At 35.6% G+C, this 16,690-nt stretch overlaps 1 protein-coding gene across 1 annotated transcript; it reads right to left on the bottom strand.

Annotated features, from left to right (window-relative positions):
* Window positions 1-36: 36 nt before the first annotated feature.
* cd247 (CD247 molecule) lies at window positions 37-16,594 on the bottom strand. Its single transcript, XM_026931621.3, has 8 exons — window positions 16,212-16,594; window positions 4,705-4,802; window positions 3,791-3,838; window positions 3,616-3,687; window positions 3,456-3,488; window positions 2,209-2,262; window positions 1,969-1,995; window positions 37-1,541 (listed from the first exon to the last, which is right to left on the bottom strand). The coding sequence occupies exons 1-8, from the start codon at window positions 16,267-16,269 to the stop codon at window positions 1,473-1,475; spliced, it is 459 nt and encodes a 152-aa protein (XP_026787422.1). The 5' UTR covers window positions 16,270-16,594; the 3' UTR covers window positions 37-1,472.
* Window positions 16,595-16,690: the final 96 nt, after the last annotated feature.

Here is a 16,690-nt window from a genome sequence, read left to right as displayed (position 1 = left end):
GTATGGGTTTAAAAAGTAAACACTGTTAAAACAAGATACAGACACAGGAATCTTTTTAATATATAAAGAAAAAAAACATAATTTCACAGAAAATACATATTCTCAGTATCACTTGAAGAAATCTGAAATCTACAAAAGCTGACAGTGACTTCAGGGTGGATGGAAACTTTTTTTTCTTCTTCTTCTTCCATTCTCATTGCTTTTGCTTGATATCCAAGTCATATGGAAAACCATACACCACATGAAATACGTCACTTTACATAGTACCACATGAAATGTTCAGAAATAAACTGCCGCTCAACAAGTTTGTTAATGAGTCCCTGTTTACGTGCATATATATGTTAGCCAGAAAATACATACACTGCTTACTTTAGTATGCTTCTATTTACATTTAAGCTGTAAAACGTCATGTTGCTGTGTTTTTAGCAGATTCTCGACCTGTATTCTCCATTTATTGTCCGTAGGTCAGTGAATATCTGAATGTACTGCTCTAATTTCATCACAGTTGCATTTTTGTAAGATACAATAAGTGTCTAAAAAGATGAATTTTCTGTGGCAGTGATGAATGTGGACGTACGGGGATGTAACCAATTACAAAATGACTTTAGTCTTTTTTTGTTTATATCTTTTACTTATTAAAAGTCTCTACAAACATATTACTCCAGAGAAATGCAGTGATGAAAGTCAAGTCGTAAAGTGACGTTTTAGCATCAGGCACCTCTGAAGAGTTGATCTAATTTCCTGAGAAATCTGAACTTTAACAGACATGACAGCAAGAACGAAAGCGAAGACCTGTCACTGTAACGTATCCATTGCTATGTAGACTTTGTATTGATTACGCAGTTTGTACCGTGAGAGCCAGTTCAGTTAGTTTGTATCATCAGAATGATCATGCTAGCTAATATATGAGGAATCACTGATGAATCATGACAGTGAAATCAACTAAAAATAGCAAAACACAAATTAAAACATAAAATCATGACTGAGTCTCCAAATAGTGTGAAGCTAGGAAACTAGTTATCTTTAGCAATTATCTTTTTTCAATAATGATTGAAAAGCTGTTATTCTAAGACCCTAATGACTATAAGGAAAAAAAAAAAAAAAAACATGTAATGAAACAAAAATGAAAATGAAGTGCAAAATGAGATGAGCTGAAGATAAACATCTTAGCAGCTCAATGACAGACTGAACAAGATAGTTTGAAACAGGAAAATGAACGAGATGTAAAATATCTGGTGTCATTCTTGATTATTAAAAAATGATTTTGTTAATATGATCCACTTATAACAAAAGATGAGCTATTCAAACCTAGAACATTGTAACAAAAGCTGTTGAATGTTTCTCTACAGCGAGACACACACTGACCAAGACACAAAAAAGCCAAAAGGGTCTATACAGAAGAGTTGAATAAAGCCATGTTGTTGTGAAATATAGTTATTGATGTAATGATTAATATTGATTGGACCATTGCTTTAGCGACGAGGAGGCAGAGGTTGCATGTGCAGTGCGTCGTAGGTGTCCTTAGTCGCAGAACTCAGACCCTGACACACACACATAAAGTTAGTTGAACTAGAAGTTAAATCATGATATATATTAAATATATGATATATAACACACTCAGTTATCAGTTCTGGATATTTTGTAGTATGTGTCAACGTCATGCTAAAGTTAAGTCATTTGATTAGAGAAGACTGATAGAATAAGTTTTTTAAACTGACTTGTAAACATCACAGCATTCAGTAGTAAGTTACTTCACTTCACTTCACTTCACTATATCTTATAGTTTCGAATAATAGCATAATGTTAGTGGTGTAACTATCAACATTCTCCTGTCATACCAAAGGATGATCAGTTCCTGTGATTAGATTTTATTATATGTGACAGTATTTTACGCCATTTTATACTGCAATCGAAATGTGTGTAAGGATGTATTCTTTGAAAAAAACAAACTATGTGCCATTTACCCACCTGGTAAACCTGATCATTGGGCCGACGCTGTGAAGAGAAGAAAAAAAAACACAAAATGACTAAACCACATTTTTTTCTGCTGTCATCACGTCTTAATTTCTCTGCCGTGTGTCAACAGACAGTTGCAGCTCATTTTAAAATGTACGTGCTGAATATACAAATGTCTAGCTTCTAAGAACTCATTACTCGAATGAACTCGAATAAAGACAAAAGTGAAAACATCTATCGAACTACACTTACGTCTTTCTTCACTTGGATCTCTTTGTAGGTGTCCTCGGTTTTATCTTTCAGACGCTGCAAATAAAATCGAGACCGTTAAAAAAACATTCATATTCTCAGGTGGAAAGTAACAAAGTACAAAGTTAATTTAGTCTGTTTTTTTAATGTATATTTCATTATTTTTTATATTTTATATTTTTGAAAAGAAAAATCTCTACAAATGTATTATTATTATTATTATTATTATTATTATTATTATTAAGTAATGTAGAAAGTAGAGTCATAAAGTGACGTTTTAGCATCAGACACCTTGGAGGAGTGTTTTAAATTCAGAACAAATCTTTGAAAAACTTTAACAGGAATGAGAGCACGATTGAAAGCTAAGACCCTTCACTGTAATCTATCTGTTGCTCTGTTACACTTTGGATTTATAATGCAGTCTCTGTTGTGAGAGCCAGTTCAGCTAGAGTACACTGTATTAGAATTATCATCATGCTAACTAATATTTTAGGAGTAAAGCTGTTGTTAGTTAGCCTTAGCTAATGTTTAACCAAGTTCCTTGGTGAGAGGAGACACTAAAGCGTCTGTGTGAATCTTTCTTGTGCGTTTACTTTCATACTTCAATTCAATTCAGTTCACTTTTATTTGTATAGCGTTTTTAACAATGGACATTGTCACAAAGCAGCTTTAGAGAAATATATAAATTCAGGATATAAATTTTAAATTTATGAATTTATCCCTAATGAGCAAGCCAGAGGCGATGGTGGGAAGGAAAAACTCCCTGAGACGACATGAGGAAGAAACCTTGAGAGGAATCCTCACCCTTCCTCATCTGGGTGACGCCTGATAATGCGATTCTAAATAATTCCTGTCTATAACTGTATACTACATGGTCAAAAGTGCAGTTGTGTAACCACGAAAGCTCATTATAGTTTACAAATGAAGGCTGTTTTGTTGGAGTTACCAACTAAAATACTTGTATTTTCTACTATAATGTGAGTCATTGAAGCTGTACTTCATCTTTTACCTGAATGTTTATTTTGGATGAGTAATTGTGCCTTTAAATATTTTAAATTTGCATACTATTATCACCTCCGTTCATAGTAAAAGTCACATCTCAAACAGATTTTTAAGCCTCGATTTAATGTGAAAGCACTTCGCTGACGTCTAATATCAAGAAATGTCTTTTTCACTCTCGTTAGTCTATCGCAATCATCTCCCACTTGAAAGGGTTACGGGTAATGTGTTGTTGCAGAGAGGGGCCTTACCGTATACGTTTCATCATCCGTCCTCCTGCGACCCTGCACACAGTGCACGAGCAGAAGAGCATTTTATTAAAGCCAATAATCAAAGTCAACCATCACATATATCATTTATAGCGTATTAGAACACTGGGTCAAAGCTAAAAACAGTGAGTGTTTGACTCACCCCACGGGCACGTCCCTTTTCAGCATCTCTCGATCTCAAATCGTCGTAAGTGGACTGAGCGCCACTTAAAGTCTTTTTCAAAGTAAGTCACATTAAACACATGATCAATTGACCTACATAGTATAAAGATGATCATTAACCTGTAGGAATATCAATAGCAGTAAATAATACTCACAGCGTAGGTCGAGTCTTTCTGCATGTTATCTTTAGGTTGGGTGCGCCGCTTAAGAAAAAATAAAAATGAACTGTTAATTAATTATTTTATATATTATTATATATAATTAACCTAACTAATTGTAGCTTAAATCCATATTATACAAGCATAATTGCTTGACTAATCATCATTTGCAATATTCACTATTACAAGCGCAAACATCTATCTGATCAAGCTATCTAATCTTTATGGAGGGATTCCACAAGGGTAGACTTAAAGACCTATTTTATAACATTTTATAGTCTACAGATATTACAGCATTTTATACCACAGCACTGCTGAATCCTCGATTCTGATTGGTCAGGAGGTGTTGATTAATTTTCTATAACAGCGTGGCTCGGACAGCAGTTCTGGCTTTAAGGTAAATCGCAGGTTTATATTAATGCACTCACTGTAATACATTATCGTTTTCTTCTTCATGAAGGAGTGCCTTGCGGTTTTAACATGACAAGCTACACTTTTGTGTCTTACTAACGTAGAGAAAAACGAGAGCCTGGTGAGGTAATAAAGCAGATTATAGCTGCTTAAATATAAGTGATAACAAGGAGTTGTTTTCATGGACATTCCACTATTAAATGTAAATATAAGTGTGTGTAATGTAACTTGTAATTGTTGATAAATTGCTGTGGTAAAAGAGGAATAAAACGCATTGTTGGGGTGGTAACAGTAATTCTGCCACCCGGCTGTGGATTAATTCCCTATAACAGCACACCTCTCAGTGTTAACCTTAATGAGGTTGCTGTTGTTTATTTACGAGCCTGACGTCTTGTCATTATTGTTAACTATTACAGAGGAAAACTGTTATTAATTTTTTAATCTGATGAAATTTTTGCTGAATCTGTTCTGTGTAGCTTGTGTAATGAGTGAATTCTTACTCTCTCACGCACGAACAGTGCGGTGATTATAATGCCGTAGACTAACAGGAACACGTCCAGGAGGTAGCAGAATTTGGGATCATACAGTCCAATTGCCTCTGTTTGAATAAGAGAAAATATTCAGTCTTACTTTTATATACAGGATATTTGTGGCTTTGTCAGTGGCAGCTCAGGTTCTACGTTATAACAGAAGAAAAAAAAACACCTTCAAAACAAAAACATCATGTTCTGTAGGTAAACTCGGTTCTCAGCTCCAACGTAATGCAGATTTTCTCTCTGATTTCCTCTCAACTGCATAAAAACAAATATTATAGTCATTTGATATATTTCGTGAAGATACTATATGACAACCGTGAATAATTGTTCATAGCAAATTGCATCTAATTATCTGAATTTATTATACTGTTGGAAAAAATCAAATAGGTGTCCAAACTTTTACACACATATATCTGTAAATGTGTCTGTAATGTGACATGCAACTGATTACAAACGTAGCATATGTCAAGATATTAGTAGTGAAAAAAAAGATATCAGTTCTTAAGTTTCCATCCTTCATGGTTTCTGGGTGAAAAAAGAAAATGTATGGAATATATATTTTACAATTTATCTCTAAATCACCCCCAAGGTCCGAGGTCAGTACCATAGTGCTGGTAAAGCGCACACATATTTGTACCCAATGAATATATATTCAAATCAGATTATAATATTATAATCTGTCTTGTGTAGCCGCTTTCACTCAGATTGTCAAGTTCTCTAATGGCTATTCCCATAAACATTAACACCTATGCAGACTCAGACCCAAATAAAACACCACAGACAGATACGCTCACACACACACACACACACACACATATATATTCAGGCAAGGTGCAAGCACAGCATGTGTGATACACTGAGCCTTCTGTGGTCTGTGTGACATGCACAGTTTCGAGTTTCTAGTTCAGTGGTTTCCTCAGCTGCAGCTCTCTCCGAGCCCAGGAGCTAAGGTGGTGTAACTGACTGCGCGCATGTGTGTGTGTGTGTTTGCCTGAGTGAGTGAGAGAGAAAGAGAGAGAAAGAGAGAGAGAGAGTGTAGGAGGAAGGTTGATGTGGGACATATTTACAACATACACCTACTCAGAAACATGCTGACTGATTTTTGAAGTGATAAAACACCAGGGAGTAGTTGGTAAAATGTAAAAAAAAAAAAATGCTCATTGACAGATAAAGGCTTTTGCATTAGCTGTAATGTTTTAATATAATAATTAAAAAATTATATTACCAAAGAAGAATGTGGTATGAATATGCAAAATAATATAGAGGGTGTCCCAAAAGTCTCCATACATAGGAGAAATAAAATTTTTTTTAGTAAAATGTCTTCCAAGATTTTTCATACGTCGTTTATATTATTTTTTATTTTTCAGCTAGCCTTTAAGAATGCCTTTGACGAAAGAAGATCGTATTGAAATTCATTCTCATGGCTGGATCGAGAAGCTGTCGCAAGGGTGCGATGGACATGCAATTACACACATAACACCAGATGTGTTAACACGAGTTCCTCATGAGTGGGAGGGACGAGTGTGTTTACAACGAAATGGCAATCATGTAGAGGATGTTTTGAAAATAAAGTTACATTTTGCTAAAAAGTGTTCATTTCCGCTACGTATTCTTTACTATCACGATTACATATGAACATACAATTTTATGTTTTCCATGCAAATAATTTGCTCACATTAAACACATTTTGGAAAAAAATCAAAAGAAAATGTGAAAAGTTATGTTATGTAAATATTCTGACAAACACACATCTCTGTCACATTTCCTTGTATTTTTTTCACAATGTGCTTTATAATTCAAGGGTTCCAAGCATTAAAACTTGAAGATGGAGTGATTCATAGTCTTCCTGGTGTGGTCGCTTAGTTTAGAACAGCGGGTGGGATGCTATGTCACGAAAAAAAAACACCCTGAAATACTGTAAATGTCAGTGAGGTCATCAAAACAAGGGTTTTTTTTAAAACAGTGTATAGAAAATACATAAAATGCTGAAGCCTTAGAGGAATCTTCCATCTACAAATGAACTAATAGTTCATTTCTGATTGAAGTCGTATGCAATTACCATGATCTAAAAAAATATGCCTTTAGGTTTTATGATTATTAATTATTAGAAACAAAAACAGTACATCTCAGTTATCATGGTATGATGTCCTTGTAATAATATTAATAATAACCTGCAAACAGAAAGCCTTTTCACTCTGTAGTTATAAGAAAAGTTGCCTGTTTTAATACAAAACAAATGAGAAATCTTAAATCTTGAGTGTCACATGGCCTGAATTCTCCACTGGAATTCATCCTTTTGTCTGAAATACTCATCCATGCCATGATCAGTCACTGAGATCACATCCTCCATTCTGGTGTATGATGTGGACATTAACTGAAGCTCTTGACCTGTATCTGCATAATGTTAGGCACTGTTCTGCTGCCACATGATTGGCTGATTGCGTAATTACATAAACGTAGAGGTGTACAGGTGTTCCTAATAAAGTGGTCTTTCTGTGTATATCACCCACAAGAAAACGTCTAGCATTTCAAAGTAGGTTTTAATGTCATGAAGAAGAAGTTAATAGGTGAATAGTGAATATATAATAAATAATGGGAAGTGTGTAATCGCTTTGGTAAGTGACTTGGATCTCTGATTAATTCAGTGAGTTCTGTTCTGTTGGCCATATTTTTGAAACTTTTTTCGGCTGTCATCAGTGCAGAATGTGTAAGCACTCCTCTCTGTTTTAATCATGTGATGCCACAGGTTCATCTCAGACATTTCACCAGCCGGCATTTGATCACAAACTGAAAATGTGTTAGACATCTTTAGGCAGACTGAATATTTTTACAACTTCATTTGTTAAACTGGATACTGAGACCCAACATGATCACCTAGGCGAGATTATAAAGTAAATAAAACAATACACTGTATGACCAAAAGTATGTGTACATCTGACCATTGAACATTTCATTCCAAAACCATGGCCATTAATATGGAGGTGTTCCCCACCTTTACTGTTATAATAACCTCCACTCTTCTGGGAAGGTTTTCCACTACATTTTGGAGCGTGACTGTGGGGATTATGTTCATTGAGACACAAGAGCATTAGTGAGGTCAGACACTGATGTAGAGTGAGGAGGTCTGGAGTGCAGTCGGTGCTCCAGTTCATCCCAAAGGTGTTCAGTGGGGTTGCGGTCAGGGCTCTGTGCAGGACACTCGAGTTCTTCCCCTCCAACCTTGGAGCTCGCTTTGTGCACATGGGCATTGTCATGCTGGAACATGTTTGGGCCTCTTAGTTCCAAGGGAAATCCAAATGCTAAAGCATACAAAGACATTCTATACAATTGTGTGCTTCAAACTTTGTGGCAACAGTTTAGGGAAGTACCACATATGGGTGTGATGGTTTGGTGTCCGCAAACGTTTGACCATATAGTGTATCTACATCATATTAGTGATTTATGATTTCTTAAAGTTTAGGTATATTACTGGCTTTGTGTTCAGCCACAGTGACATCCAGGCTTTCCATTTTACAATTTATCTATTAACTTAATAATACATACAGGGGGTCCAAAGGTCTGAGACCACAGTGAAAATCTGGAATTTTTTATTGAAAACTAGAAATAAACAGAAAGTTTTAGAATTTGAATTTAGAATTTAGACATGTGCAACATCTTGACTACTCGGTACTCAAGATGTTGCATAATTTCTAGGTCGCTATTTAAATTTATGCAGATTTGTGATAATGACCATGTTAACTGCTGTGTACAAAAGATCAGATTTTTCGTGAGTCTAGTCCCTTCCATTGAAGCATGTGTTCAGAGGATACGCCAATAGATTTGATCTAACATGGATCATCAGTTTTTTACACACACTTGTGGTGTTTGTGTCAGCTCGAGTGCACACTGTCGTTAAAGCACAAAGGGGATATACCAAATACTAAGAAACTCTGAAATTCATGTAAATATTTCTAAGATTCTACTTTTCACTCATGTTGTTGCTGATAATATCATTTGCAATGAAAACCTTTTTTTGATAAATTGAAAAAGAATGCCAAACAGAAGCATTTTCATTAGCAGACTGAGACTTTTAGACACCGAAGTATATAAGACACACAGTATAAAGATATATAAAGATATAATTTAGTTAACATTACTATTTACATAAGTGATTCCAACTCAGTCCACAGGTGACAGCCACATCCACACACACTGTGGTTTCCAGTCTAGGTGTAGTGCTGTGCTGTGTGAAGAGCTGATTTAGTCTCAGATAGGTTCTGGTCACATTCCAGTGAAAAAGAGTATTTTAATACCACATCTGATTTTTAAAAAAAAGCACATTTGTAGGAAAATAAGGCAGCACACTTTTATGTTTGTTTAGTTCTACAACACCCCGGAAATGATCATCTTCTGATCACTGTATCATCTCTAGCTTTGAGTGAGTTTAGGTTTGTCAGGTAGTCTGTGGTCAAGTCTTAACTTCCCTTTCAGCGCACCGCAGAGGTGCACTGGTGTGGTTAAAGTTCACCTCCTACAGAGTATCTTGAGACAAAGAGATGACCCGTAAAAAGAATCTGGGAAAAAAAAAAAAACATCTGCACATATAATACTGGTGTTTTCCTTTCGCGTGGTACGTTCTAGCCAATCTGGTAAACCTTTAAGTATTATTTCTTGGTTTGTGTGTAAAAGCGTTATTTTCTGGTTTATGAATTATCTAATAATTTTAAAACTTTAGGAAGACAAGTATTACAATCCACAACGTTGTAGCTGATACACAAGCTGATAAAACACTTTAGGCATGCTGTTATAGGGAAATAATCAGCGATGGGATGGTGGAATGCGGCCTGACACGAAGTGGACTTCCTGTCTGAGGTTATCAGCTTTACCACTGACTGTTATAAAGCGCTGATGCTGGACACTTATTTTTGTAAATCTGTTTGTGTGGTGTGTACATGTCCCAGTGAAAGTTGTTACTATAGAAACATATAGAAACATATAGAAATAATCTATTAGAACTAGTGCATTAAAATTGTTTTGTAGCCAGAACTATTACTGAGCTGCTGCTGTACAAATTTCATCAACATCTTCTGATCAATTCAGTAGGATTCAACTTTTTTTAGATATTTATCTCTGCTAGAGCTATAACTTGTTATTTAAAAGATGTGTTCTTCAAAACAAGTGATGGCCCATGTGCTTTAACACTTTTGTCCTTATAATGTGTTATTCTGACGGTACATTAACGTCTCTGACTGTGTGTATAACCATTATGGTTAGTTTATGGGTTGTCAGTACTGAAATGTGTCAGGTCAGTGTTACCTTGAGTAGACTTATTGAAGTTTACTTTCAAGCATCTGCCCCCAGTTCAAGTAAAGTTATCAAGTTTAATTCAGTCTCATAACTATATTGAATCGGACTGATGTATGTATGTACGTATTTATTTATTTATTGGTACTATGAGCAGAGAAGACCAGTATCATAAGCCAGAAGGAGGTAGCTGATAAACATGGAGATTTTTCACAATTTAAAAATGACCCATCTAAAGCGATTTGGCCTACATGGTGAAACAGCTTCTGTTCTTATTGTCTTGACGAGATGTTGAGGTACAGATGTTGAGGTACAGGAGTGAGAGGTGGAGTATGTATGAAGAAACCACCATCATTTCATAGACGGCCCTCTTTAAGCAACACGCTATCAGATAGCTCATATATCAGACACAGGAAACACAGACACGTTCTTGCTGATGTTCATATAAGTAGCCAAACCACACAGATAAATGTCATGTGCAATTCAGCTGTCGTGACACATACGAAGTTTATGTCAGAAAAAATTGACTTTATTTTGTGCAAAACTGGTGAATCTAGAATCCAGCCTTGCTCAAAGGCACCCAATTATACGCAAACGTGAATATATATCAGATACCTCCATTATTCAAAGGTATTTTGCTGAAATCTTTCCAAGATGTTGTAGAACTTTTTTTCCTTTCAGTTGTCTGATATTGAGATATGGCATATTTATCATTCTGATGAATTTCGTCATACTCTGGAGGTGTTTTTGGTTAAAATAAAAAAATTCAAGCTAAATCATTGACTGTAACCTGGCACTATAACGCCTACAGTTTGAAAATGACATTTTCCAAAACATCAGTAGATTAGTAGATCAGTAAAGTCTATTAATAGAAAAGCACACATGTATCTTTGCGTATCTTGTGGTGCTATGATACGGTTTTGTTGTTTTTTTTGTGTGTGATAACAGCCATATGTTTACAGAGCAGATTTTGCAACCAAGGATGGTTTACAACTTGCACTAAAGCAAACCTGAAAATTCTACATTTTACCATTTTATATTATCAATATTCAGTAACAAAATAATCTGGGAGAATGACACAACATGGTTTAAACAGTATACACACTATACAGTACATATATATATATTCCTCATAAGTCAGCTAATGATTTTAAGTTTAGAACGTTACGGTTTTAGAAACTTTTTTTGCCCAGTTTTCTGGGTGTTCTGAGAATCTACACAACACAAATAAACGATCTTTCATCCTTTCTGCAAGATTTTTAGTTGTAGGAAAGTTAACAATGCTGTGTGGACATTGGGTAAGCAATGTTCCAATAACAGTGTGAAGCAAACCATTATTACAGTATGTTTGTAGAACATTATTTCTGGAACGTTAAAGTCGAACCTTCTTAGGACCTGTCGGAATTAGGAGTAACACAGGTCAACTTTTACCCTGTAGAGCTGCTATTTAAAAATCTGTTATACAAATCTTATTAGAAATTTGACTACTTCTCAAAAATGGGCCCACAATCACACTTGGTAGAGGGAAGCAGCAGGCAGTAACGGTTAAAACATCTATTTACATCTTTAAAAGAAAAATGCCTCCAGGTGTCGAAGAAAGAAAAAAGGAACATATAAAAGTCTTACTTTCATCTGCTGATTCAGTTTTATGACATTTATGTGGTTTGTTATTTACTGTCAGCTTATTTATAACAACCAGACAAATATCGGCTTTAAGGTTCATGACCAAGATTAAATCTAATCTGAGTTTAAATTAGATCCTGTAGCTATTTATAAAAGTTTCAATTTTTAGATCCTGCTCAATTTTTTGCACATGACCTCAGCACACTTGCAGCCAGGGGCTAAGTAATGAGGAAGAGCTGAGCTCCGACATTTAGTTTAAGTGAACGGCAAGTGGAGCTGAGCTCTGTAGTATACTTTAATGAAAATCATATCTGAGAATAACAACACTTTCCCACTGCTTTAAACAAAAACTCTTGCTGAAAATCAGCTGTCTATATGTATTTGATCAAAATCTGCTCATTTTTCTAGTTCAAGCCTTCACGTGTCATGTATCTCTGCTGGAAAATGAAAGAAAACAGAAAATATTTAACATTTTGAGGCCACACAGCTGTAAATAAATACTTAAAAGTACACATTTCCATGGGATCAACTACATATAATAACCACACATATTAATAAATTGAAAATTGAATGGTGCTTTAAAAGTATATTCGGATTTCTGTAAAGCTGCTTTGTGACGATGTTCATCGTTAACAGTGCAATATAAATATAACTGAATGGAATTGCTGTTCCCACATCGTTGGCACTTATGATGGAAGTACTGGGCGAACCTGCCAGTGTATTCTCTTTTATTACAATTATCATAGCTTTATTATAGCTTTAGGAACTAATAAAGTTGATAAAATGCAGCATACTGTATTCCTAATAACATATTTTTTTAAAAATAATTAAAAACTGTGATGGACTGCATCCCATCCGGACTGAATTCTCCTGCCTTGCGCCCTTAATTGGCTTCTGTAATTTTTGCTTTGTCTGCTCTTTTGTGTTTTATATTTGTTATTTTGTCTCTTATTTTGTCTGTTTTGTCTGACAGAAAACACCACCTGCAGCAAAATGAACACTTGTTGAAAAACTACTGGAACTGGCTTCTCTAGTCTAATGTCTTAAAGAAGGCCACTAAGTAACAGAAAAACAATAACAATAATCTAATTTTCTTCGTATGCAGGCAAAACGTTTAATTTGCAGAACACATGCATGTGCAGACAACATAAATTCCCCCAGCTATGTACACTACATCAACACAACACAACTCCTTTCGTTGTGGTTTTATTTAGTTGTAGACTGTTGGTTATGTATAATATAATACATTTTTAAAACTACAGTCTGTGCAGGTTCACATGAAGCTGAGTGACCAAAATGAAAACCTGAACCCAGTTTCCCCCAAATGCAAATGTTCAACAACACTGTAGGAGAGTGTTCCAGAAACCAGAGCCACTGCATGGAAATATAGATTTTCAGAGATTCTCTAAGTCACACGTCAAAGTGGGAGAGGTGCAGACCTTCTTGAAACCTAGCGTGTTTACCCCAAGAGAGATTCATTCTTTTTAGTTGAGTAATAGTGTCAGTTCAAAAGCCTACTTTAATCATGCTTGTAGATGGAAAGTGCCCTCCTACACAGAGGTTCCTCTCTGAGCAATTACAGCCGAGGCTATGCGGCTATGCAGATACACACGAGTGAAGGCTGATCCGGGAACAGCTTTTATTTTTTTTCCATGAAAACAAACCTTAACTCATGAGAAACTGCGAGACTGATCTTAGATCAGCATAAAAAAAGAGATATATGTTTTTAAAAGTTTTCTAGTAGGGCTCCTCAGCGCATTTTCTGCTGCGCTTGTAATTCTGAGATACTCCATGACACAAAAACACTGCATCATTACTGGGAATCTGTTATAATTGGAGAAAACAAAGGACTTCAAATCAACCACTTGTTATTGTGCTAAAACAAACAGCTGAAGGGTCAGCTCTGGGGAAAGCACTTGAACCTGGTTATGCAGTTACCTGATCCAGGTTCATTCTGTCCTGGAAAAAGTTGCAAAAATGTCTATTTTATTGAATATGTAGGTATTGTGTCAAAATCGACTCAAACTAAAACTAGACAAAATTATACTAGAGTGAGAGGTAAAATGTACTCCAAGAGCTGAAATGTTAAATGTAGGTTAAATGTAGTAAATTAAAATGTATAATTTAGGACTTGATGTTTTCCCCCACAGCATGGTCTAACGCTTGCAAATCTGCAGCTCTTCCCCCCCTCCACACCCAATTTTCTATGAAAAGTTACGAAGAATAAAGTTAAGATTAGGGATGGGGTTTAGTGTTCGGACATTTTCTTACAACTCCGTTCGTATGAGATTAATCAATGCTGGACCACATCATCCTAGTTTGCTTTTTTATTTGCATGAGATCAGGTTCTTTTTTTTAAGTAACTCTGACAAGTAACTGAAAGTAATAGTGAATTCTTGTACAAAGATGATCGGCTATCACGTCCATACAGAATGGTTAGGATCAGATTGGATATTTTAAATATAGTTAATAAATCAAGTGAAATCTCAAATAAAAGTCTGGTTTTGATGGAAATCTAATTGAATAACAATAAGAAAACAGTATTTGTTCTCGACTAGCAAGATGATGAGCTGCTTTGAGACTATTTTGTCACTCCTCTGACTTTACACGCTGTCCGAATGTGTATTTATTGGTGTGTGTATCTGTAAGTGTGTTTCTCTTATGTCTCCCATGTACCTGTGTCCGGTGTATCAGTGGACACTCTGTGTTTTGTAGCACAGAAAAACTGTTGTCTCATTTAACAGCTCTGCACTGGAGTACTCTTCTGTCTCACCCTGGATAAAAACTACCACATGACAATGTAAGCTTTTCACAGAAACACTATTCATTTTTCGTCAGTGTATGAACCCACTGCAACACCCTCTGTGGGGTTTTAATCACATTTTGTTTCAACATATAAACCTTAAAAAACATATAATGCATTTGGTAAACACATTTTCCAAAGAATTTTCTGATACTGACATAACTGTGAGCTTCACGAAAAGGTTAACGAAACTCTAAAATAAAATCCCCCATAAAACATAAAAATTAAATACAATTTTAAATGGGGATAGACAGCTGGGGATATTTTTACTGTCTGTTATACCCAGTTATAAAAAGAACTTCATCCCGTAGCATATTTTGTGACGGGTAAGTAAGTAAGTAGGTAGATAAATAAATATAAATAACCACATAAAAATTTTTAAAATATTAAACTGTATTCTAATATTTAAGGAATTTGTATTATAATAATCTTTATTTATAGTCCTTTTGAAGCAGTCAACACTTCAGATGAGATGACCACTTGGCAAATTGTACATCTTTATTTCCAAATTACATTTTTGAAAATCAAACATGTCTCTCACTGGATTTTTTTTCAGGAAGTGCATTTAGTGTTAATGTCATGTGAGTGCGTGCAATTGTATTTCGTTACATGTAGTATTCAAGGACTCTTCAATAAATGGTATCAACTGAAAGATCAAATCATTCCAATCAAGTACAATTTACCATTTTTACCAAATTTACCAAATTTATCATATCGAGATATATAACATTGTGTATTGTTTGTTGAAGTACAAGGATGGTATTAAGAATGTATTTAAATACATGAATCTATGGGTCACTCAGTAATTAAATTCAGAGTTAAAAAAGATTAGTAAATGTAAATAACTTATTATAATAGACTTATTGAAAATATGTTACTCATCAGTCTTAGTGCACTATTCCAATCAGACTACTGAAACTGTTAGCACACCAAACCCCATAAATAATTGGTGATAAATATATAAAACTTTCAAAACTATAGCTGATAAGCATTTAACACGCAGTACTGTTTTAACTGCAAAATTCGAAGTAGGAAAAAAAAAAAACATACATTTAAACCCAAGGCCAAACAGGTCACGGCCTTGAATTATACGCTTCTATCTGACTCCAATTTTAGGATACTGAATCAGAGAAATCTGATTCTCAATAAAGTAAAAGCAGGTAGAATTCTTCATGTTTTCAGCTACATTTTCACTGAAAGCTTTATGAAATGTTATTTATATACATTACTGAATATAACATTAACTAATGTTCACCAGAACTATCAAATAGAACTTTATAATTCCCGGATGCCAAAAAGTCCAAACTACATAATAATCTTTAATACAGACATCACAGCAATTTAAGGCTCTCTCATAGAAATTGAAAAATGCCTAATGCTCTGACACACACACACACACACACACACACAAACAAACAAAAAAAAACCTCAAGGTGTGCACTTGTATCAACAATGCCCTAGTTGCCAATATTAAAAGGGGATTTAATCCTTTTGTAGACCTTCATGACAAGAGTGGATGCTGTTGCAAAAACACACATCAGAAGCCAATTTGATTACAACAAAGATGGCTGACTCGAGTTACGCAAACCAGGCCCTGCTTTTTCAGCGGATGTTCTGTTCTCTACATGTATTTCATTTTGCTGAGTGAACTGAACCCCATTCTTTCTCACCGTAATCATCAATAGTCCCAATGTTCTCCAAGTTGAAAACTAATAAAAGCACCTCAGGAGATAAAGAAAGCATAGAAAAGGTGAAGTTTTACCTGCAGGAGAGATGATCAAAATCAGTAGCACCAAAGCACCAGTCTTCTGAAGCCCCATACTTCCTCAGCTGATCTCAGAGTCCCAGCTATTCTCCACTGGATATCCCTCAGTATTTTTAACCACAAACACAACTACGTCAGGTCCAAGATCAGAGGTTTCGGTGCTTGAGCACACAGCACTGCTGAACAACCTCTATACACAGCTGTGTGGTAGATACCACTTCTTCTTTGAAGCTCCTGGCTCAGTCTGGTAACAGGAAGTGGCTCCTCCGAGCTCCACCTGGTGATGCAGACGTCCCACCTCCCCTTCGACGCGGCTGTTGCTGAAGACTGATGCCTTGTGGCCTACTTTCTGAGACTTCCTCTACTGTTATATGAAGTTCTATGGGGCGGTGAGGATTAGGAGGATGGGTGCTGTTTTCAGGAGGGGAAACGAGGGTCATGAGACTTTAAGGAGCAAACAAGGGCAGGGGTCTCCC

This window comes from Pangasianodon hypophthalmus, chromosome 26, assembly GCF_027358585.1.
Source record: "Pangasianodon hypophthalmus isolate fPanHyp1 chromosome 26, fPanHyp1.pri, whole genome shotgun sequence".
NCBI classification, from domain to species: Eukaryota; Metazoa; Chordata; class Actinopteri; order Siluriformes; family Pangasiidae; genus Pangasianodon; species Pangasianodon hypophthalmus.
This window is presented reverse-complemented; position numbering and strand designations above follow the sequence as displayed.